Source organism: Desmodus rotundus, chromosome 7 (genome assembly GCF_022682495.2).
Source record: "Desmodus rotundus isolate HL8 chromosome 7, HLdesRot8A.1, whole genome shotgun sequence".
Classification (NCBI taxonomy): domain Eukaryota; kingdom Metazoa; phylum Chordata; class Mammalia; order Chiroptera; family Phyllostomidae; genus Desmodus; species Desmodus rotundus.
This window is the reverse complement of record NC_071393.1, coordinates 11,645,905-11,669,367: the sequence shown is the minus strand read 5'-3', so window position 1 is coordinate 11,669,367 and position 23,463 is coordinate 11,645,905. Positions and strand designations below refer to the sequence as shown.

Here is a 23,463-nt window from a genome sequence, read left to right as displayed (position 1 = left end):
AGACTCAGTGTGGCTGTGGTGTCGCCTCTCTGGACCTCAGTTTCCCCCATCTGTGAGTGGGATCTGACCTGTGAAGGGTGCGTTGTCCTTCCCGCCCCCCCTTACCTCCCTCGGAGCCACAGAGCTGCCGTTCAGCCTTTATTGACAGGAGACAATTAAGCAGCACTACGCTTACATGGTCTCATACATGGTCTCGGCGTCACCGAACACGGGCTCTTGACGAAGCACTCAAACGCCCTAACCTCCTGGGGGTCACGTCACACAAAGCAGCTGAGCAGGGCTGCTCAGACGGGCAGCCCTGGGCTGTGTCTAAACATAGTGATGCTCGGTGGAAAGTTCCAGAATTTGGAAGAACTTAAAGATGACTCTTCAACATGGGGCTGGACACCAAGTCTCCCAGGTGGCTGGCCGGCCTGCTGCTCAGTCTGGAAGCTCTGGCTCTGGGGTTGGGGACTCTCAGGCACGGGAGCCCTTAGCCGTAGCACGTGGGTCAGGAGGGGACAGTGGTACGAGCCACTGCTGAGTTTCTCAGTCTCCACGGAGCTGGAAGATCCTGAATTACTTTCTCCTTCCTAGTCCACTCACCTGGCTCCCCTGTAACCCACCTGTCTGCAGAACCTGCCACTTGGAAAGTCAGTAATTGGCAACAAGAGAAAAATAACACATTAAAACGGTCACAGGACAATGAGATAGGCAAGAAGTGCCAATAAACCCTCGGCATTGCAGCTTCGCCAGCCCCCACTCACGGCGTGGGTCAGCTTTATGTGGTTCACAGTCTGCTTTCTTTCCATAGGGGCGTCTTAAATTCCAGCATGAAAAGCCCCCCACCATTCCCCATTCCTGTCCGATTGGTCCTTAGAAAGACCCGACACTATGGCACCTCCCCTCTTAGGTCCACATGGGGAGAGAGTTGAATCACGACTGAGCAGCTAGAAAACTATCTGGTCCCTAATTTTAAAAAAACAGGATGCTTCACAGTATCAAAAGTGCTCGTTTGTTCTAAAAAGCAGCCCAAGGCTGCAAAGCGATTAAGAGCCAGCTGGGGACGTGATCCGCGGATGATGTAGGCGTTAGGATTGCCGGGATGCAGAGACGGACCAGCGAGTCTCGTTCCAGGGACTGCAGGCTGGATTCGAAGAGGTGGTTTGATTGGGCTCCAATAAATATAAATACATGTACGCAGGGTCACCGCGGCCCAGGAGTCTGCTCTATGCACTTCTAACAGACTACCGCAGAAGCGGGCCTGGGGCCAGCGGGGCGGGTGCCCATTTCAGAGTTCAGCCTGTTCCAGTCCAAGAGAAGTTAGGTCACCAGCTCCACTCTGGGCCTCAGGGCCCATCCACTTGAGGCTGAGGCAGATGTTTCATCCAAGAAGAATAAATTAAAGGGCTTCCCTTCACACCAGGGTGTTCCCTGGCTGCACCAAGGCGTCCCACAGTGGGCTGCAGATTGGCAGGGAGCCCAGCAGGGAAGTGGGCTGGAGGCCTCACATCTCAGGTCTCGGGGGGAGGTCAGGATGCTTGTCCACTGTCCCCTGTCCATCTGACCTGGGAGGCCCCAGAGGCTCCCCGTGGAGACCGTTGGCTCAAAGCAGGGCTATGGGCTTGTTCCCTGGGGCCCCCAGGTACTGAGAGGAGGAGGTGGCAGCTGCTGTGGCCACACTGTCTGGGGTTGGGTACGCAGTATACAGACCCGTCACCTGCAAGTCTGCGAAGGACTGACCACTGCTGCCGGAGACAGCAGCCAGGCCCGACGCCCCCAGCTCGCAGCCCAGGGGCGAGTCTCCGAAGGTCCCCAGCGAGTCCAGGCTGAAGCCCTCGTCCTTCATCTCTTCCCAGAGGTTCCCTTTCAAAGACAAAAGCACTTAGGTGAGCTGGCTCCATGTCACACAGACCCAAGTTCAAATCCCCCCTCTGGGAGGAGGCCAAGGCCACGTGTGGGATTTAAAGTCACATGTTGCAGGAAGGGTGGGGGCTGGAGGGAGGTGGGCAAAGAGGGGCAAATGGGGACCTCTGTGATAATGTCGGCAATAAAAATTAAGTTAAAAAATAAAATTAGAAAAGATAAGTTGCATATTGCAAGAGAACAGCTTAGAGGAGGCAGAGGTCCAGCCCCAGCCCTCACCTCCCACTGCGTGTCCTTGGGGACATCACTTCTATCCCAGAGCCTCGGGCTCCCCAAACGAAGTGGAGGTGATCTGAGCACCCACCCCCAACGCTTCCACTAGGGCACAGGCGGCAAACAAAAGGCCCACGGGCCGAATCCAGCCCTCCACCTTGTTTTATCCGGCCCGGGACCTTGTTTCTACCTGGTGGCAGCACCGGGTTCCTTGCCCCTAGTTAAGGAGTAGTTACACTTATACGGTCCTAAAGTTACATCTGGCCCTTTGAAGGCAACTGCAAAGCTGACGTGGACCCCAGTGAAAATGAGTTTGACACCCCTGCACTAGGGGATGTGTGGGAAGCACGGAGCCCTCATTAAGTGGTGCCGCCATGGTCAAAGCCAGGGGACAAACAGCGGTTTTCCTCTCTTCCTCGCAGTTGAACAGCATGATTATCCGGTGGGGCGGGGGGGGGGGGGGGGGAGGCTCAAACATACCCATTTCACACCTCTGACTGACTGACCAACCCGCTGACTCGTCGTCCACTTTCCTCACTAGACATGCCTGGAGGGCAGAGGCCATTGGCTGGCACCGAGTAGGTGCACCCGTGTTAGTGCGTAGATGAATCACGAGCCTTGGCTGAAGCCTGAACTTCCCTCATTCATTCACTCATTCATCCCCCTGTATTGAGGACAGCCACGTGTCCGGCACAGAGGGTCAGTGTGACCTGGAGCAAGGTTGGCACATGCAAGTTGAAGCAGTTACGTTTGGGGTCAGCTGGACCCAGCTGAAATCCTGGCTCAGCCACTTACTAGCCAGGTGACCCTGGGCCTTCTCTTTGCCTCAGTTTCCTCCTTGGTAGAATAGGGGTGTGACACAGCAGCGGCCCCGCAGGACTGTCGCAGGACGAGGTGGGATGCTGCCTGTGAAATGTTTGGCACGATGCCTGGTATACAGTAAGTGCTCGTTAAATGCTCGATGTAGGTTGCTATTACTAGGTGGTGGGGAAGTGTTTGTTGAAGGAATGGGTGGGGGGCGGTAAATGCAGACAGCCCTCTTCTGTCTTTCTGGCCCCCCCACCCCAGCTTTTCCCCTCTCCCTTCTGTTCCCACCACCCATTCCTCCAGCCTCACCCTGCAGCGCAAAGTCCATGATGCTGGGGTCCAGGGCATCCACCTCGGTGTTCATGTCGGTGCTGATGTTGATGAAGTCCACAGGTGCCCTTCCCATGGCCGGGTGGGGGAGGGGGCCGGGGCTCAGGTCCCGCAGGGCGTGTAGGGGCGGGGTCTGGGCTGGGGCAGGAGAGTCTGGGGCCAGCTGTGCCTGGGGCTGGACCTGGTGGTGCAGGGGGACCGACTGCAGGGACAGGGTCGTCAGCGGCTGGGGTGGGAGCTGGGAGACGGCCAGGCAGCTGTGGGCCATGGCCACCGTGGTGGCGTGAGTTGGCACAGGGGCCCCAGGCTCCCCCCGTTTGCCGGGGCGTCGGCAGCTTTCGGGCCGGTCTGAGATCAGCTTGTCCAGCTCCTCTGCAGGCAAGTGGGAGAGGTCACTGAGAGGCCACGGGGCAGTTTCAGGGCTCCAGCCCAGGCTGGGGTTCAAGTCCCAGCCTTATCACCTGTGTGGCTTTAGCAAGCCTTTTAGCCTCTGAGAACCTCAGTCTCCTCATCTAAGAGACGGCATCACAGACTGTACAGGGTTGTTGTAGAAACGCAGCAAAATCACAAACTGTGTAGGGACTGAGGAATGAGAGGATAATACCGGCTGCTCTCACGGGGACAGTGCCTTAGACAATGGTCCTGTAACTCCAGGACTGCCCTTGAACCTCACCCATAACAGCCCTGCAAGAGGCAGGTGAGGCAGGGGTTACAAGTCCCACGGGACTAGGGGGCCTAGCCACTCCCTGCTACTGCGGAGACAGTAGGAAGTGTGGCTGCGGGTTCGACTGGACCCTCCTTACTGCTGCTGGGCAGAAACGAGGCTGAAATTGCTCTCCAGTTACTTTTGGATGTTGGCTTATATCTCATTGACTGTGACACACTTTGAGACCAGACCATGAGGGGTCCCAAGATCTATTTGGGTTGCATCCATTTTAGAAACGAGAATGCTTAGAATCTAGAAGTTGAAGTGGCCTGCTCAAGGACATCACACTACATTTCGGTCAGAGGTGGCCCTGGGCCTCAAGCCCGACCCCAGAACTCTCTATGGTGGTGGTGGGTCGCTGAATGCTGCTGTGGTCCCCCTCCCTGCCACACTGCATTGTCCACCTCGAGCGCCGCCCCTACCCCCTGCACGCCCACACCTCAGGGGGCCGATGGTGCAGGGCCAGGACGGGTATTCCCAAGGCTGGGCAGGCTTAGCCTCCCCTTTCCCACCCTCGTTCGTCTGTCGCTTGTACGTCCTCCCCTTGACATGTTACTTTTAAAAATGCAGATGCAGTATTTTGTCTAATATAAAAGTAGTTCACACACAGGGCAGATGATTTGGAAAATACAGAAACGTGTGAAGAATCTAAAAATGATCGGTAAATATATATGTTATTTATCAAAATCTTCACTCACAGCAAAGGTTTTGGTATATTTCTTCCAGCCTCTCGCTCTCTTATATTTAGGTAGGTAAAGTCATATAGATATGTGTGTACACATATGTACAACTGTTATAAATGAGCGTGGATGTATGCGTAGGAGTGTGTTTGTATGCACACATACAGACCCATCTTGGATTTCTTCAGCCTCAACTGCCAGAAGTAGAACAACCGGGCCGTGACTGGGCCCAGTGTGGGGCTTTGACTGCTAGTTTGCCCTGGAAAGGGCGAACAATGCTCCTTCCTGCCCACTGTCTGTGCGGGCGCCTGTTTCCCCCGACCCTGGCCCATGCGGGCTGTTCGTACTTTGTAAAGCTGTGCCAACGTGTTAGAAGGTGAGAAAGCAGCGTTCTCCCATGGCTGTTTAATTCAGCATTTCTGAGTGAGAGGCCAGGGATTGCTTAGTGAGACTCAACAGCCCTTCGTGTGTCTGACCAGGCACCTCTGCTGACCAGCCCCTGGGGAGCCGTGGGGGCAGCGGACGTAGTGCACGGGTGGAGGGAGGGAAGTCTGCCAGGCACCCGTGTCCCCGCCGTGGTAGCTGGGACTTGTTACTGGTGGGGAGCGGGTGTGGGGGTGCCAGCCCGGGGCCCAGGCCTCACCAGGGTTGGCCATGCTCCGATGGATGGCCGCGAGGTCCTTCCTCTTCCACTTGTGCATCTCCTCCTCCATCTTGTCGATGCGTGCCAGGTTCAGGGCCCACAGGCAGCCCTTGCGCGAGGACCCGCTCATCTTGTTCTCCACCTTCTCAAAGCACTTGTTCAGGGACAGGTTGTGCCGCACCGAGTTCTTCCAGCCGTCGGGTGCCGTCTATGGGGAGAAAGGGGCAGGCCGGAGAGCCCTCCAGAAACCTCCCTGTAAACCCCTCCTTCCCCTCCAGGGGGCATCACCAACTCAGGCCTAGAGGGGTGGTGCATGGTGGAGGGGCGTGGCAGGGTTCAATGACATTGTCCAACACTCAACCTTGAGTTGGGAAGACAAGAGAGAGTGGTGGGGACTGTGGCAAAGTGGAGGGCCACTACTCTGATTAAAGGGACAGCTGCAGTTCAGCTCCAGCCTTTGTTACCACAGGAGAACAAGGCCCAGAGCTGCTGGGGTTTCCACTCTTTCTCTCCCACGCAGTGAGCAAGCAGGATGATGCTCATACATGAATGACTGGCCAAGTGTATTAGATGCCAATTACTTTTAAATGCTTTTAATTTATTGTTAGGTAACTAGATACTGTAATGGACCTCATGCCCTACCCTATTCTCTCTCTGCTCTCCCCTCTCCCCCCCACCCTCCCTCCTCACCCCCCCACACACACCACTATGCTACAATATTGCTGCTAAGGCCGCTCCAGGCTAGGGACCCCAAGCTTGGTACCCTCTGACCTCCCGCTCCTTTGCTTGCTTTGATGCCAACAAGGATAACAATACTGATGGCCAGTCACATGCCAGGAGCTGCAGGCCCTTTACATGCAGAATCCTCACTAACCTGGCCAGCTGGGCATTATTCCGCCCCAGATTCCAGATGAGGAAACTGAGGCTCAGAGAGGCAAAGGCTCTCACCAGATCTGTGTTATGCATCATCATTATATCTTACCGAGTCTGTGCTGAATAACTAGGTGGACCCCTCTACCCTGTGCCCCTGGGATGCCTAGTGAGCTCCTCTTCATCCATCAGAGCCCAGCTCAAATTCCCCCTTCTCTCTCTGGATAGTTTGGCCCATGTCTGTGTGAGTACGCATGTGCAAATGTCCTTCCTGCCAGGTCTACGGATGGAACCCGGGCCTGAAAGGGTGGCTCAGTTCAGCCTGGGGGCATTGCTGGGTCTGGCAGGGTTAGGCAGAGGTCAGAGCAGCCCTGGCACCCCTACCCCGGGCTGGGTTCCTCACCTTGAAGTAGGGGAAGTGCTCCTTCATGAAGCTGTAGATCTCACTCACAGGCAGGCTGCCAGTCTTGCTGTTCTTTAGGGCCATGGCAATCAGACAGCTGGAGGCAAAGGGTGGGCAGGCCAGGCATGAGGGAGGCATCTCAAGCTGACAGCCTAAGGGTGTGTCTTCCAGGAAGCCTGCCTTGCTTGCCCCCCCCACACACCCCCGGCACCTACCCCTATACTTATACAGCGTTAACTATAGACATCTCTTCATGGCTTTACATCTTCCTTGGCCCCTGCCCCTTTCCTTGACCTTGAGCTCAGCCATTGGTATCAGTTTGAGAAACCTCATCTTTTCCTCTCTTTACCACTTCCCCCTTAGTTAATGTCTATAGGCCATTAGATTTTAATTAGGCTGTTTATCCCCTGCCCCCAAATCTTGTGAGACACAAATGCTATTATTTTGATGACTTTAGACATCAGAGGGAACTGAAGCTCAGAGAGGCCAAGCCACTTCCCCAAGGCCACACAGCTTGTGAGGGACAGAGTGTAGTCCTGGGCTCAGTTCTGGGGTGGGCTCTCCTCTCTGGGGGTTGACTGCCCATGTGATGGTTCTTCCTGAGAGCATATTCCCCCTGGGGTTCCCCAGTCCCCCAAACCTCCCCCTTGGAAGTCTGGACCACCACACCTCGCTGTCTGAAGCACCCTGAAGGCATCCTTCACCCCTATCCTCCTTGAGCCCCCTCGGCCCAGCCCACCCTGGACCTCACCTGTATGAGTAGATGGGCTTGGGGTAGTGTTTGGGGTGCAGTTCTTGAGATGAGTGCACAGCCATGCGGGGCTGGGGGTAGGGAGGTCGTGCCCCAAACGGGGAGCCATACAGGCCCACAGGAGGGCACTTCCCGCAGGCAGGGGCAGGGCACAGGTAGCAGAGAGAGAGAGGGTGAGAGAGAGCATAAGTCACTCACAGTAACCCTGCTTCCACCCCAGTCTAGAGAAGCGAGATGAGATGGGAGGGTTACAACCCCTGGAGACAACCTTGTCTCCACCGCGGCAGTGCTTTCTGGAGAACGTTACCCCCCATGTCCCGGCTGAGTAAACTGAGGCTCAGAGAGGTCCCTGGCTGGTCAAAGTCAGGGGGGTCTGCCTCTGAGTCCGGAGCCCCTCTGAGCCCCTGGTACCTGCTGGGTGCCTGGGTGGAGTGGAAACTGTGTCTGGGGAGCCGGAGAGTACATCTGCGGTGGGTCCCGCAGGCTGGAGGAGGGCTGGCCCCCCACAGGGAACTGGTTCATCTGCTGGGGCAGGGAGAGGAGGAGGCAAAGGGTCAGTGGGACAGAAGGGACACCAGGCGTGCAGGACACGCCCCGCCTCTCCCCATCCCATGCAGCAGCACTTACGCTGGCTCTGTGGCTGGCCAGGGGGCCCAGGCCCAGCACGCCTGGGGGGGCCATGCCAGCCGGGCCATGAAGCAGTGGGCCTGGGGCGGCTCCCACATGGAGGTCAGCCACCCCAGCCAAGGAACCTGTAAGAGGGAAGCAGAGAGATGCCGCTGGGCTGGAGGAACAGCAGCTGCAGGCACCTCCAGAGAGCAGAGCTGTGCCACACTGTTGGGGCCAGGCACATAGTCGGTGCTCATCAAGTCACAACCTGACTGCCCCAGCTACCGACATTGCCTACCTGTAGAGTTGTCCTGAGGGTTAAACAAGATAAGGTCTGTAAAGTGCTTAGCACGCTGCTGAGCACGTGATCCTGTCTCAGTAAATGTGAGCCACAAGTAATAATCATGGTAATGACGATGTAATGAATACCTTGGCTTCTGTCCTTCGTGAAGCTAAAACATCAATTCATTGTTCATCTTTCCTCCTCCAAAGCGTGTCTCAGTTCCCCAGTGCCTCTAGGGTCAGGTCCAGATGCCTTTGTACCTCCTTGCCCCTTTGCCAAGCCCTGCTCTCTGCCAAGGGTTAGCTCAGGAATAGCAGGTACACAGCCCCCCGCATCCCCTGCTGGGCCTGTGACAGACATTGCTAATCTATCACAGATCTGCCTGGCGCCAGCCTGATTTTTGGCAGCCACTTGCAGTCAAGCGAAGCTGACCTGCAAAATGATCCAGCCCTGGGCCATCTCCTCCAGGAAGCCTTCAGGGACCTTCAGCTCTCCTCTGAGGTCTGGCTGCCACCAGGGCTCATTCTTTGTGTCTTGGTCTGTCTACTTTGTCCTTCTCTCTCTGACCAGACCCCCTCGGCTCCATGAGAACTGGGACCACATCTTATATGACTCAGTGCTCCAAACGCACAGTGACAGGCACACAGGAAGTACATGGCAACACAGCGAAGGAAGGGGCTGCCTTATGTCTCACTTACCTCTTACCAAACACCTCCTGTGTGCAAGACACTTTCTGCACTGAATGCTTGCAACACCCCGTGAGGACAGTCCTGTTGTCCTTGCATCACAGATGAGGGACCAGGTCTGAGGGAACAGGCCCTGGGTCACACAACTGTCCCCTCAGGGGTTCTGGATCATGGTTGACAAACTATGGCTGGTAGGCCACATCCGGCCCACAGTGTGTTCTTATAAATAAAGTTTTATTGACACACAACCACGCCCATTTATTTACGTATTGTCAATGGCCGGTTTTGCACTGTGATGGCCGAATGACCTATACAATCTAAAATATTTACTACCTGGTCCTTTTTGGAAAAAGTGTGCTGACCTCTGCCACAGATGTTTTGGCCAGGAACAATTTGTCCAATGACACAAGTATTCTAGGCACTCATTTTTTTCAAATATTAATACTGCCAATGTAGTGGGATGGTTGCTTTTGTTGATTGCTTTTGTTTAGCACTTTCTGGGCATTTAAGCCACTTGCTGTGGTTGCAGCTGGCTGCCGTTCACTGGGAGAGCCTCCGGGGTCAGCCCCGTGCTTGGCGCTTTCCACGCCTTCTCTTCATCTCTAGACCGAGGGGTCAGTGAACTTCTATGAGGGGTCAGGTAGCAAATATATTAGATTTTGCCAGCCATATGTTTTTGTTTGTTTGTTTTTTTACAACCCTTAAAAAATGTAAACAGCATTCTTAACATAAAGGCTGTAGGAAAATAGGCTGCGGGCTGCGTTTGGCCCGTGGGCCACGCGTGCAGACTGCTGGGAGGGGCGGGTCTGTCTATTTCACTGAAGCCGCAGCTTGCACGGGGCCTGGTCGGTAGTGGTGAGCAAAAGAACGAATCACATCCCTCTGAGGAGGACAGAGTTAGTCACATACAGCTGTAAAGACAGGCCCAGAGACAGAGTGACTGGTCATGGCCACACAGTGGCTGGGTGGCATTTCTAGGTATCAACCCTCCCCTGTACCACCCTCACACTGTCCCACCTTGCCCCTGAGCCTACCTGGGTGTGGGTGGGGTCCACTGGGGCCGCCCAGGTCCGCACGGCCACTCGCCATCTGCTGTAGCCGAGGCACATCCACAGCCGTGAGCCACGACAGTGACTGCAGGTCCCCAGGAAGGTCCTCATCACTGGCGGTGGCCAGGAGCCTGCAGGGAGGGGCAGGAGCTCGGGAGGGGTGGGGAGCTCAGGCTACTTCCAGGGGTCTCTCCCACCTCTGGAGCCTCCCCCTTAGCCCCTCCCCTCCCCAATCCACCCCTCCTGGCCCCAGGAACGTCTCTTTGGCAGCCAGGTCACACATGCTCAAATCATTCCTTCATTCACTCTTTAAACACATGCTCCTTAGCCCTTATCCCATAGGTACGATGTACCAAGCACCGTATCAGAGGTCTTAACTCATTTGACATTCCCAGTTAATCACAAGGTCGGTATTAGTATTACTCCCATTTTACAGGTGGGACAACTGAGGCCCTGGGCTCAGTGCCATTCAATGCCCCGAGCAACCCCGAGAGAAGGATATGCCCATATTCCCCTTTTACAGGTGGAGAAACTGAGGCTCAGAGTGCCGAGTCACGTGCCGAGACCACCACATGGAACAGGAAGTGGTGGGGTTGGAACCCAGGCCACGTGTCCTGAAGCCCAGGCTCTTCCCGGAGACCCCAGGCAGCCCCTGAAGGCTCCATTAGGAGCCACGCCCCCCCAGCGCTTAACAGATTCATGAGCAAAAACATCGTTTTCCACGGAAGGAAAAAGGCTGCCCCCTGAGGATGCCAGAGAGGTACCCCGATTGTGAGAGCACTGGGCTCCCCATCAGCATTTTGTCCATGTTATAATGGGGCTGCCAGCTGGCCCGGCGCCCACACCAGTCCCCACCACACCTGCCACCCTGCCGACCAGGGGCTGTCTGCTTGCTGCCCCGAGGACCCCCGTGCTCCAAATTCTAAGCTCCAGGTTTCACAGACAGGTGCCTCAGGGCCTCACAGAGCTGGGAGGGAGAGAGAAAAAGAAACAAAACCCCTGGTTTTCTTGGGTGCGTGTGCCTGTGGACCTGCGGAGGGGCATTAGCCGTCACCAGGCCACCTCAGCCTGGTGGGCTCTCTCCTCTCTCCCTGACCACCCCCCCCACGCTTCCCATCTCTCCTGCTCTCTTTTTCCTTGTGTTTTAGGGGCACAATTAGCGTTGCCATGGCCACTGCTGCTCACTTGTCGTGGGGCCTGGGCCCTCAGCCCACCAGGCTGGCATCAGGTGATCACCCAGCCGCCCCGCCGATTGGCTGCCTTGTAGGAAAACGGCCTGGAAACGATTTGAAAACTCGGCTGGCCCGTGTCAGCAGCAGCAGTTGGCCCAGGCTGCTGTCCCCCCACGGCCCATTGTGTGACAAACGACTGTTGCCCCTGAGGCACGTGGCCCCCATTGTCCTGGGGTCTCAATGCAATTGTTTCTGCAGCCCCCCCGCCCAGGCTGCCGTCCTTTCTGCCTGCTTGTAACTCATCTGGTCGAGTGACAGCCACTGCCCAGGCCCCGGTGACGCCATCTGTCCCCTCGGGCCCATGGAGACCATGGAGTGAGGCTGAGGGAGTGTGCCACCCGCTGTCAGGAACGCCTGCCTGGCCCCCACCCACCCCTCCTCACTCCCAGCGTCTGGTGGTTCAAGCCTGACTCCTGCTCAGTAACCTGCTGGAGCTGCCAGGGCCCTCGCTGCCTGCCTGGTGCTGGGACCACACGGAGGAGAGGAGCTGAGCCCTGCTGGCAGGCTTCTCAAGGTGGGGGCCCCTCCAGAGCCCCAAGTGGGGGTGGGGCAACTTATAAACAAACCAGGCTCCTGGGCACCTTGAACAGAACCTCTGGTGGCAGGGAGTCTCACAGACCGTGCCGTGGTGGTTAGGGACTTGGACTCTGGGCTCTAATCCTGGTCTCCGCTCCCTGTGTGCCCTGGGACCGCTGACTTACTCTCTCTGAGCCTCAGTTGCTCCTCTGTGAAATGGGCATAAAGATGGTTCTTATCTCACAGGGAGCTGTGAGGGTTAAATGTGTTGATGCAGGTCAAGCACCTGGAACAGTGTCTGACTCAGCTGTCATTAATATTAACATCAGCACTAACGTTAGTGATCATCTTAGGTCCTCCCAGGACTGGAAGAACACGGGAGGTCTGGGCTTTGGGGTCACGTACACCTGTCCCTACCGCTGCTGCCACTGGTGGCCTCCATTTATTGCGTCCCTCTTGTATGCCAGGCCCTGGGCCACATGCTGCCTCCATTTCACAGACAGAGAAACTGAGGCCTGAGCAGTCTTGGAAATGCGCCGAGCCCATGTCCCACATAGCGAGGGCCACCGAGGTGACTGCACAGCACCTAACAGGGGCTGAACCAGGTGCTCTCCTGATTTTTTTCTTGCTATTTGTGGGCTTCTCCGGCTCCCAATTTCTTCAGCCCCACCCCCCACGCATGTGAGGGGCAGCAGCCGACTGTAGCCACCTTTGTCTGTCCCGCCCCCAGCCACCCACCCGCGCACTGTCCCTGCGCCACAGCTTGGCACTGCCATTCCCCTGCTAGGCCCGCCTGTTTCTCCTTTCCTCCCCACCCCCCCCCCAAACTGTGCCTGGCCTCGAGGCTCACTTCTGTCTTCCGTTCTCCTAATGCGGAAGTCCCCTCAGACATCACCTAACCTCACCTCTCCTTTTACCTGTGGGGAAACTGAGGCAGGAGAAGGGAAGCAATTTGTTCCCAATGTCATAGATCAGAAAAGGACCAGAGCTTGGGCTCCTGGCTCCCCATGCAGGCACCTCCCAGCCCAGGACCCTCCTCTGGCCAGTCTTTGCCTGCCGGACTCCAAGCTCAGGGCGGCCCCGCACCCTGACTGCCCCCCGGGGCCACTGAGGCTGGCACGGCCATCTCCCTGCCCTCACCCTGCCTCTTGCTTCAGTTTTGCTGGCCCTGTGCCTGCCACCACCCCGTGTACCTGCACATAGTCATGCTACTTAAACGTCTGCTTGTGTGACCCCAGGCCACCGACGTGGAGCACAGCTGACACGGGCTGTCATGTTTACACTTCCAGGACTCTCAGAGCTGTCCTCTGTCTCCCGGGTTCTTGGGGAAGCTTCAGGAGAGGGACAGGGCGCATACGGCCCCACTGTACAGGTGGGAAAGCTGAGGCCAGAGCGGTAAAAGCGAAATCGTGACCAGGACTTGAACCCGGGTCTGTCTGCTCCAGTCTCAGGTTGTCCCCACAGCACCATGGGCAGAGACACAGACGTCCTCTGGGGGAGATGCCCCCACCCTGAGCCTGGGGCTCTCAGCCAGGCCTGTGGGAACCAGCCCTTCCCAGGAGCTGGATGCAATGCAGAGTCCAAGGGCTAGCCCAGACCCTGAGGCCCACGCGTGGGCTGCGAGGCCTGGGAAGCTGTATTTTAATGCCTCTCAGCTGCCCTGAGGGGTGGGGCAGGGGCTCGGGCACAGCTCAGGCGCTGGCCGAACAGACCTTGGTTTAAGTCATGGTGAATGTGTCTCTTTCTCTCTTTCTATCATTGTGTCTAAGGGTCCCTGTGATAAAGTCCTGACCCTACTCTTCCTGTTTGGGGACATTAGATGTGCTTCCGAGCCTTCCTGGGCCTCGGTTTCCTCATCTGTAGAATGGGGGTAACAACAATGGAGGCACAGCCACCACAGCACGCTCTTCATAAATGCCCCCCCCCCCCGCCCCATGGACACATGGGCTTCTCAGTCTCCCAGGCTCATCCCCACCCTACACACCACTGTCCTGCATCCCCACCGCCAGGCTGCCCAGAGCCACCAAGTCGGGCCTTCTGGGGAGGAGGCCTGTACCTGCACTTAACACGCCCCCCACCCCCAGCTGATTCCCATGGGACTGGGGCACCATGGCCCCGACCCAGCTCAGGTGACCCTACATTCTGATGTGGGCATGTGGCCGGCCCTGCAGCCCCAGGGGCACCGCAGGCCCCAGGTGGGGCCCAGCCTTGACCAAATCCCCTCCAACAAACCCCCACTGTGCCTTTGTCCATGTCTCCTCATCTTCTGTTCCCTCACTGAGGATGCCTTTCATTCTCTCTCTGCACCTTGAGTGCCCCCGACCTGAGCCCCCATTTCTCTGGCCCCAGGGAGCACCCTAGTTGGACACAAAGTTTCATCTTCTCCTGATCCCAGCTAACATCCCCAGGTGGGCAGGAGCTGCACCCCCAGGTCTTGGGGCCCCCCAGTCTGGCAGGGAGGAGGCCAGGACAGGGGCAGAGCCCACCGCTGGGTGCAGGTGGCCCCAGGAGCTCCTGACGCTGAAGTGTCCCCTGAGGGAGGAGCCGTACCCTCAGAGCCCAACACAGGGCTGGGCATCAAGTAGGTGCTCAGCAAGTCCTCTCGGTCCGACAAGTGAGCAGAATCCCAAGCCTTCCAGGTGCCCCACCCCCACCCCCAGGGTCAGGCGGGGTGAAAACCTTGGGCAAAGCCTGGGGTGGGCGAGCCCCTGGCATGTGGCCAGCCCTGAGCTCGAGTGCGTTACATGTTTGGTCTGGTGTCACTCACAAGAGCCTGGTCAGGCAGCTCTTGTCGTCAGCACTGCCTTCCCACTTGCCAGAGGGCGCCACTGAGGCCAGGGAGGCCGCCCCTTGTCTGGGAGGCCCCACTGGAGACCAGGCCAGTTACAGCCCCGCTTGCCCTTTCCGCCACCCCACAAGGGATGGTCGCCGACACGCGCTCTCTAATGCCAGAAAATCCTAGCGCCATGCCAGCCAATAGGTAGCCACTAGCCACAGGTGGCTACTTAAATTTGAGTGAATTAAAATGACTCACTTTCTGCGTCCCACCAGCCACACGTCAAGAGCTCAGTGGCCACGCATGGCCAGGGACAGCCACATGGACAGTGCCGGAAGCTCTACGAGGTGGCGGTGCTCTGGAACATTCTTTTCAGTCTTCATGGAAAAATCTGTGGTGTTTCTGTACCGCTTTATCATGAGTAGAAATCTGATTTAGGTTTGGAAAATTCAGATGGCCTTCTGAGTTTTAGGGTGTTTCCCTATAAAAGACTCCCCTGGCCACACCCAGCAGGGAGGAAGGTGCAGGGAGGGGCCTGTAAAGCTGGGAGCGATGCATGACACAGTGAGCTCTCCATCCCAGGAGCATTCAAGCACCAGCCAAGGGACCTGTCGGGCCCCTGCTGGGTAAAAAATGAGCCCAGCCAGCCTCCAAGCTCCCTTTCAAAACAAAAACCCTGGAATCGATGGCAGTAGGGTGCAGGTAACCCCCTAATTGCACTCCCAAAGTTTTATCATCCTGGGCCAGCCCCTTTTCCTCCCTGGGCCTCGGTTTCCCCATCTATAAAGCGGTGGTGGCCAAGTCCAGACACCACGGGCACTGGGCTGTAGGAGGGCAGAGTAGCCCGTGGTTAGAAGCAGGCTCCAACCCCACAGCAGGTGGGCCTGAACTCTTCCCGGCTGTGTGACCTGGGGCAGGTAACTCACCTTCCCTGGGCCTCAGTTTCCCCGTGTGTAAAATGGGAACAATAATGGCACCCACACTAAATTCAGCATCTAGTCTTTGGCTGAAAAAAAGCAGGTTAAACTGTTAGTTCAGGGTTTTAAGAGTGACCCCTGACAAAGCATCTCTCTCTAAGTAAGTGGGGGATTTGTCACCAACAGGGGGGTCCTCATCAGTGAGCAGAGAGCTTTAGGGGCAAAAAGAAAATAAAGACCTATCTGGCACGTCCGAGCCTCCTCCTGAATTCAGCAGTTCACCCAGAGCTCCCCGCTGCACCCTGGGGCAGGGGGCACTTCCTTCTCTTCCAAGCTCATCCATATCCATCTTTCCCTTTTTAACACACACATACATAGTCACCCGTAGGGGGCATCATCCCCCCTTTCACACGCAGGAACAGTGAGGTGGAGACAGGTGACCATGCTTCTGCAGCCTCCTGGCAGCACCTCCCACCTGCCCATCCTCTCCAGGCCTCAGTTTCCCCATCCAGAACGCAAGGGGTCGAGCCCTGTCCATCTCTGTGGGGCTGCCGCTGAGCCCCGCCCCCTGCAGGGCTACCCCGGGTGGGGACTGTAGGAGTGGGCCGCCCACCTCTGCCGGAAAATGGGGGGAAGCTGAAGGGTACAGCTCCCTCTCGAAAGGGTGGGATCGAGGAGTGTCCACGGCGGGGGATGGAGGCTGAGTACGGGCAGTGCAGAGCCTGGGAAGGAGCGAGGTGGTGTCCTGGGAAAATCGCCACCAGAATAACACCATCATCAGGGTCATACCCCAGCCACCCCTTTCCGAGCGCTTCCCACCACGTGGGCTTCCTGGGTGCCCCTGTGAGTTTTGCTCAGAAGGCTCTGGGCTCATGAGAAGACCCAGACCCTTCACGATGCCACATGCTGCGCCCACCTCAGCAGGGGATCCCAGGTGGCTCCCTGCTCATTGCTCTCTCTCTCTGGCATTTCGTGTGTGTATAGTGGCTAGGAGTGTGGGCTCTGGGGTGCGCTCAGCCTGGGTTTGAATCCCACCCAGCTGTGTAGTAGCTGAGAGCCTCATCTGCCATTGTCTGCCTCTCCAAGCCTCGGTTTGTCCCTCCGCAGAATGGTGGTACTAACATGTTTTAAGGACAGAGCAAGACCGTGCAGGCGGGTGCCCTGCTCGTCAACGTGCGTTGCGTGCTAGAGGTTCACGTCCCTGCAAACACCCTCTGAAGAGGAGGGCCTCAGCATCAAGTGGCCTCCAGGGGGACGACCACCAGCAAGGTGTTTGATACTCAGGAAGCATCTGCTTCATTCCACAAATATTTCCGGAACTTCTGCTTGCCAGGCCCTGTTCTGGGAAGGAGACAGAACTCCTTCCATCCAAGAAGATCATTTTCTAACTGACCTGGGAATGCCGAGGAGAGAGAACCAGCCCATGGCATGCCCACCTTCCTGCCCGCCCTTCTAGTTCTGCACCTTCTTCATCTCCCGACAGCCTAGCGGGGGTGCTGCTTATCATACCCATTTCACAGACGGGATTGCTGAGGCCCAGACAGGGGAAGAGATGTCCCTTGGCCACCCAGCATGTCGGCAAAGGAGCTGGGATTTTAACCACCCACCCTGGGGCCTCTTCACTCGGTCACTCTGCCAGTTTGGCTGAAATAAGTCAAGCTGTGGGCAGGAAAGGCAAGCCATCGTCATACTATTTTTAGAAGAATCTGCCAGGCGCCTCCATGGTGACAGAGTCATAGTCAGGTGACCCTGTGGTGGCCCTGGGCAAAGTGAGACACCACTAGAATCCACGGCTGCCATCCTATACTGACCAGGACACCAACCTGATGTTAATTGACAATGTCCTTACTCAGTCATGTTGCTGGAAGGATGGCAGATGAGCCAGAGGAGCAGGGCACCAGAGGGGTGAGCCCAGGGAGACCTGGATTCCAGGCCTGGCTCCACCGCTAGTGGTGGGCCGTGCAGTGTTTGGCTCAGGTGCTAGAGGAGTGTTTGTGAGACACCCAGCAGCCAGGGTGGCCTTTCAAGAGGGACATCAGAACCCATCTCTGTCCTTAAAACCAATCAAGGGAGTAAGGGCCTGGCTCCTTGCCATGATCTTGCCCTTGGCTATCTCCTTCCCTTCCTTCCTCTCCCCTCTGCTCTAGCAAACCTGTTCATCTTTTAGTTCCTCAAACATTCTGAGTTCTCTTTGCACATGCTGTCTGTTCCTTATGCCCGAAATGCTATTCCCGGTACTCATTCATGGCTGGCTTTCTCTCATGCTTCTGGTCTCAGCCTAAATGTCCCCTCCTCTGAGAGGCTCTTCCTGGCCACCCCCAAACCCTAGAGGTCCTTCCTGTTGCAACGAGGTATTCATTTATACCTCTCTCCATTCTTTCACTCTAGGAGGGCAAGGATGGGAAGCTCTCCGTTTCATTTGGCACCCAGAACAAGGCCTGGAAGCCTGTGGGCATTTATTACATACCGACTGAAGTAAAAAAGGAAAGAAGGGTCCCCCACCCCAACTCCAACATATCTTGCATTCCCCAATCTCTTTCCATTATCTGCCCAGCTTAGATGCCACTGCCCCCAGGAAGCCCTCCCAGACCAGTCCGGCATCTCCCAGTCTATCATCCCCCAGAATAATTTGTGCTATCTGTGTCCACACAAAGCACAAACCCCCAAGGTCACCCATTACTTTTACTCCTGGAAGACAGGGATAACTTTGCCCTATAGGCAAGTACAGACTCAGAGTGACCAGTCTGGACTGTCCTTCTTTCATGTGACAAACACTTGTCCACCCATGAGGAGCTGGACCCCACAGCCACTGCCCTGCTTGCCAAGGTGAAATGCGATGGTGTGCTTGCGAAGGAGCGTGGCTGCTGCCTGCACAGGGCCACGCACATTTGTGGACACAGAACAGCTTCTACGGGGATCTGCGCCTACATAGCCGAGGTCTGGAGACCGCGTTGAACCCTTCATTTCCTGGGGTTCCTTACAGTTGACATGGTACTGGAACAGTGGGAGGAACATCTGTTTGGGGTTCAACTCCCATCTCAATCCCTTTGTAGCTGTGGGACCCTGGGAAGTCACTTCACTTCTCTGCACCTCAGTTTCCCCACCTGTAGAATGGGTTAATTATAATGATTTCTACTACAGAGGGCAGATCGCAGCATACAGCGGGTACTCAAACCATGGTCCTTTCTTGCTTCCCACTGCAGCCTCTCCTCTTGCCTGATATGGTCCCTGGGAGAGGTCTGGCCAGAAAGTATTGTCGCTGGGGCCAGATAACCACCCCAGCAGTGCAGGGGCACGTCTGGCCCTCCCTGGGATGTCATGTCACCTCCACTCTGGTCCCAAGAGGAAGTTTCGCCTGCCTTCTGCAGATGTGGTTAGTAAGAAACTGCTACATCCCCGCAAACTGTTCTTGTTTCTAATCCAACCTTTACACGGAAGGGATTAAGCATTTCACGGAGGTGGTTACTTGGCTAATTTATCTTTTGTAACTATTTCCAGGACAAAGAAAATCAAAAGCAATTTAGCAAGCTCAGAAATTCCCAACTTTCTGCATGGTTATACTGGAATGTGGAAAAGACAATCTTCCCTTTCTGGAAGTTGGCGTAGTAGGGCTGGGTGTGAATGCGTGTTTTGGCGGGTGGAACCACGGGACCCCTGAGGCTAGACTGCAGGAAGGCTGCCTCTCCTCCTGGCCCACGGGGCGGACTGAGGAGGTGTTCTGGCACCGTGAGGGTGAAGGATTGTAAGGATGTTGGGATGGTCACCACCCCTGCCAGATGGAGCCCCCACACCCCCTGCAAGGAGGTTACTACTGGTGGGTGGAGTCATGCTGACACAGGGGTTCAACGGTCCCCACGCACAGCTCAGGCGCAGGCTTGGAGGAAAGGCAGGTGGGGTCTGCCTGTCCTGGCCCACGTGACAGGATTTTGTCATCACTTGCATGTACAGCCAGCCCTGCGTTTCCACGGACACGTTATGCCTCACGTGATGTCCACCCTGCCGTCCGTCCACCCAATGAACACATTATCCACCGTGAGTCCCACGCTGTGGCTCATGATGAGAAAACCACCGTCCAGGGAGGAGAAGGGGTTTTGCCCAAGGTCACCTAATTTCTTAGAGGAGGGACAGAGGGTCTGGCACAAGGATGGTGAGGAGAACCGCTGAGCTGCATGACCCTGGGGGAAGGTGAGGGTGCAGGGAGCCAGCAGCCAGCCTGCTCCCGACTCTCTGGGCCTCAGTTTCCCAATCTGTACCAGGAGGTTACTGGACTTGACCCCCAGAATAAACTCCAGAAGAGGAGGCAGGTGACTAAAGTCTGCAGCCCAGCTCCTCCCTGCATGCATGCCTCTGGGCAAGTCCGGCTCTGGGCCGAGGTGCCCTTGTCTACAACTGGGGCAATGCCAGCACCTTCCTTGCGGTTGTTCCCACAAAGATGAAGTGGGGTGGTGCCCCTGCTGGGGAGCTTAGCAGGTGCCTGGCACACAGCAGGTGCTTAACAACTCTATTTCTCAGCACTGCTAAGAGTGGACTTCCCTCCCAGCCCTTGAAACGGGAAACCAGCTAACCCACGTTGAGCACGAGCTGTTTGCCTTTGCCGTTGCCTGGGAGGTTGGGCCTGCCCCGCCCCCTGGCCCCTGGCCCCTGGCCACAGTGTCCCAGGCGGGGAGACTGCTGCCCGTTTGCTGTCTAGGCCCCACCACTGACTCCTGACAGCTCCCCGGAGACAGGACAACCGCCTCCAGCTGCTGTCCACTCCCCCCACCTCCCTGAACACAGTCATTGAAAGTTAACGGCCAAACCCAGCCCCTGGGGATGGAGGGACAGGCGGCTGCCTGGAGGGCTGTGTGCGGGCTGGACCTGCAGCCCGAGTGGTCCTTGGGAGCCATTCTCAGAGGCATCAGGGGCAGGGGGATGAGAAGCCCATAAACTTCTCCGGGGCTATGATACAGGGAGAAAACAATGGGATTGGTTGCAAGGGGGTGGGGGGAGTTGCTGTGTGATCATAAAAACTTCCCCTCCAAGGGTTCTGTCCCAAGCCTGGCTCAGCACTGTTTCTAGCTGGAGGCTCAGAATCCTCCCAATAGCCTGCAGATTGGGTTCTCTCATTGCTCCATTGCACAGAGGAGAAACCGAGGAACAGAGAGGGACAGCGACTTGTGCAGGGTCACACAGCTGGGAGGCAGTAGCACCTGTGCTCCTCACCAGTGGGGCCAGAGAGGTGGCGGCCAAAATACTCTCTGGGTGCAGTCGCCTCAGGTTCAAGTTCTCACTGTGCCCACACCAAGCTGCGCCGTCTTGTGAATCCATTTAATCTGGTTGAGGCTTGGTTTCCTCATCTGCCAAATGGGCACAATAGTGCCACTTGGATGGGTGGCTGTGGTGCCCTCAGGCAGGTCATAACGGGTTAAGAAACCACCAGTTACGATAACGATGATGTTGATGTTATTTTGCCTTCTGGACATGCTGGCTCTTTAACACAAGAGAACAGCCCGAATCCCTGTGAATAAGAAAGGCCGGGCACCCCCTTCCCCCTGACAGTGGAGCGCCCCCACTCTGCCTGCCATCAACCAGGGGTGTCCAACCTTTTGGCGTCTCTGGGCCACACTGGAAGAAGGGAAGTTGTCTTGGGCCACACATTAAATACAACACTAATGAGAACTGATGAGCAAAAAAAGTTTTTAAGTGAATTTGCAATTTTGTGTTGGGCTGCATTCGTACCCATCCGGGGTGGCATGCAGCCCCTGGGCCGCGGGTGGGACACCCTGACTGTCTTTTGGCACTGGAGGGAAGCCTAGAGGTCTTTGGTTGTGTGATCTTAGGAAGGGCCATTTCGTTTCTCTGAGCCTCAGTTTCCCCACCTGTACAATAGGACTGGTCAGAGCAGCCTCCCAGGCTAAGGTGAGGGGCTGGCATACAGTAGGTGCTCACAAATTGCTTTGTGCCCGGCCCACATCTGGGGTCCCAGCTCTGCACACAGCAGGTTCCCAGCGAATATCTGTTTGAGTGTGTGCCTCCTCGTGGTCTCAGAAGGCAGCCTCCCTCTTACTGAGGTCTGCCGTCTTCCCCACAGGGCACTGGGAGGGGGTGGGGGGTAAGGGACGGCATGCTCTTCTCAGGCCAGCCCCTGTCCTGTTCCCACTCCACTGTTGGGGCTGTCCCCTCAATGCCTGGACATGGTGCTTGCCTGGGAGTGGGGCTGGGGACCATGTCAGGCCGCCCAGGGCTCAAGGGAGAGAGCCTGGGAGGGGACTCCAAGCCCTTCCTTTTTTCTTCTAATCCCTCCCACTTGCTGTATGACCTGGGACAAGCTCCTCCTCTCTTGGCCTCCGTTTCCCCACCAGTAAAAGACCCACCTCAGGGCCTTTCTAGGCCTGAGGTCTGAAGACAAAAAGGTGAAGCCCTCCCCACCCACCCACTTGTATTTCACTCCATTCTGTCTGAAGAAGTAATTTATTTTGGCCTCAGTCTCCATCTAATTTATTCTTCAAATACATGAGACCTAGAAGAGACCTTGAGACTGTCTAATTCAAGAGCATCATTTAAGTGATGAGGAAATGAGGCCCAGAGAGGGCAAGGGCCTTGCTCAAAGTCACACAGCCGTGCTTGGAACCCAAGGGTTCACCCAAGGAGGATGGAAGCCAACCTCTCAAGTTTGGGGGGGGGGTGTCCTGGAGCACTATTAGGGCCACTGGAGGGGAAGCAATGGCTGCTTTTGTCATCTTAGCATTCACCAGGATGCCCCGTCTCTAACTCAGGACAGGACTTCTCTTGGAAAGGACAAATGACTGCAGGCATTTAGTGGCCCCACTGCCCCAGGCTACAAGCCAGACATCCTCAGACAGACCAGCTATGAGATCGGGACTTCCTAGCTCTCCTACAGAGTCGCAGAGTTTCCTGGAACAATCGTGTTCAGAGACCATACACAGCACATCTCCCCTGGAAACAATCACAAGGTCTATCGTTCGTCATCGTTGAAGCCCTCACCTGTATTCCTGGGGAGCGGGGTGGTGGTTTTGCCCCGAGTTTCGAATAATTCCTGACATTATGGATGAGATGTCACTTTCTATCATCTCCTTGGAGAAAAGACAAGCAGAAAACAAAGCTGCCGTGAGCGACGATGTGGACAGAGCCGAGACCCACCGTTTCCCACAGTTCAGAAGGATGGAGCTCAAACAACCAACAGTATACTTGAAAAAAAAAAAAAGAAGAAGAAGAAAGAAAGAGAGAGAAGAAAAAAGTACTAGAGGATTCCAGGGTGTCACAGGTCACTTTCCCAGGGCAATTCTACAAGGTTTTAGAAGCGAATGAAGAGAAAAGAATGAAATTCCAGGTTCTTGCGAATTAATGGGGGAAGGGCAGAGGAAGAATCTAGAATCAAAATGTCAAGGCTCAGACAATGTAGACTTGCAAAATAGAAATCAGAAAAACGTGATTCCCTTCCAAGCCTAATATTTTCAACCGCAGCTCCGTTTTGATCACTTTACAAATAGAAAGCAAGAAGGAGGACAGCTTGGTGTGTCGTGGGTGTTTCTCTGGGGAAGCCGAATTCCCACTTGCAAAAGGAATAATCCCCGCATGGCTCCCGCCCTGGAAATGCCTTCAGAAATGCCACATGCCCTTGTCGGAAAACCCATCCAACCCCCACCCCACGGCCGCCACACACAAACAGAGCCTTAAAAAAAAAAACAACACTTCCCTAAGTTTCTCAAACTCCAAGCCTGAAACGTACACAGAAACCCACCAAAGACTCTCAGATCCGCCCCAAAAGTCATTCAGGGATTCCCGGGAAGGAAAAAAAAATGGAGCAGAATAAGGCAGCCCCCGCAGCCTCTGCGCCCGGGTCTCCAGCCTAGTAATGGGATGCAGGGCACTTCCCGGGAGAAGGGAGGAGGGAGCAAAGCCGACCTTGCAAGGCGGTACCTGGAGCCGATCCTCGCCGGGCCGCCGCTACCCGAGCTCCCGGGGCGGGCGGGGGTTTCGGAGGGGGGACTCCCTCTCGCTCGCCCCTCGCGTTCTGCAATTTGGCCGCCGTCGCTGCAAGAACCGTTTTTAAATTTCCCTCTCTGGAGCTGTCCAGCTCAGAGCAT

At 56.1% G+C, this 23,463-nt stretch overlaps 1 protein-coding gene across 1 annotated transcript; it reads right to left on the bottom strand.

Annotated features, from left to right (window-relative positions):
• Window positions 1-256: 256 nt before the first annotated feature.
• FOXN4 (forkhead box N4) lies at window positions 257-23,463 on the bottom strand. The gene is made up of 10 exons (XM_024566537.3): window positions 23,297-23,463; window positions 22,361-22,449; window positions 9,921-10,066; window positions 7,936-8,060; window positions 7,720-7,830; window positions 7,309-7,436; window positions 6,558-6,654; window positions 5,285-5,492; window positions 3,235-3,627; window positions 257-1,845 (listed from the first exon to the last, which is right to left on the bottom strand). Exons 2-10 carry the CDS (start codon window positions 22,444-22,446, stop codon window positions 1,586-1,588), a joined length of 1,554 nt encoding a protein of 517 aa, XP_024422305.2. The 5' UTR covers window positions 22,447-22,449; window positions 23,297-23,463; the 3' UTR covers window positions 257-1,585.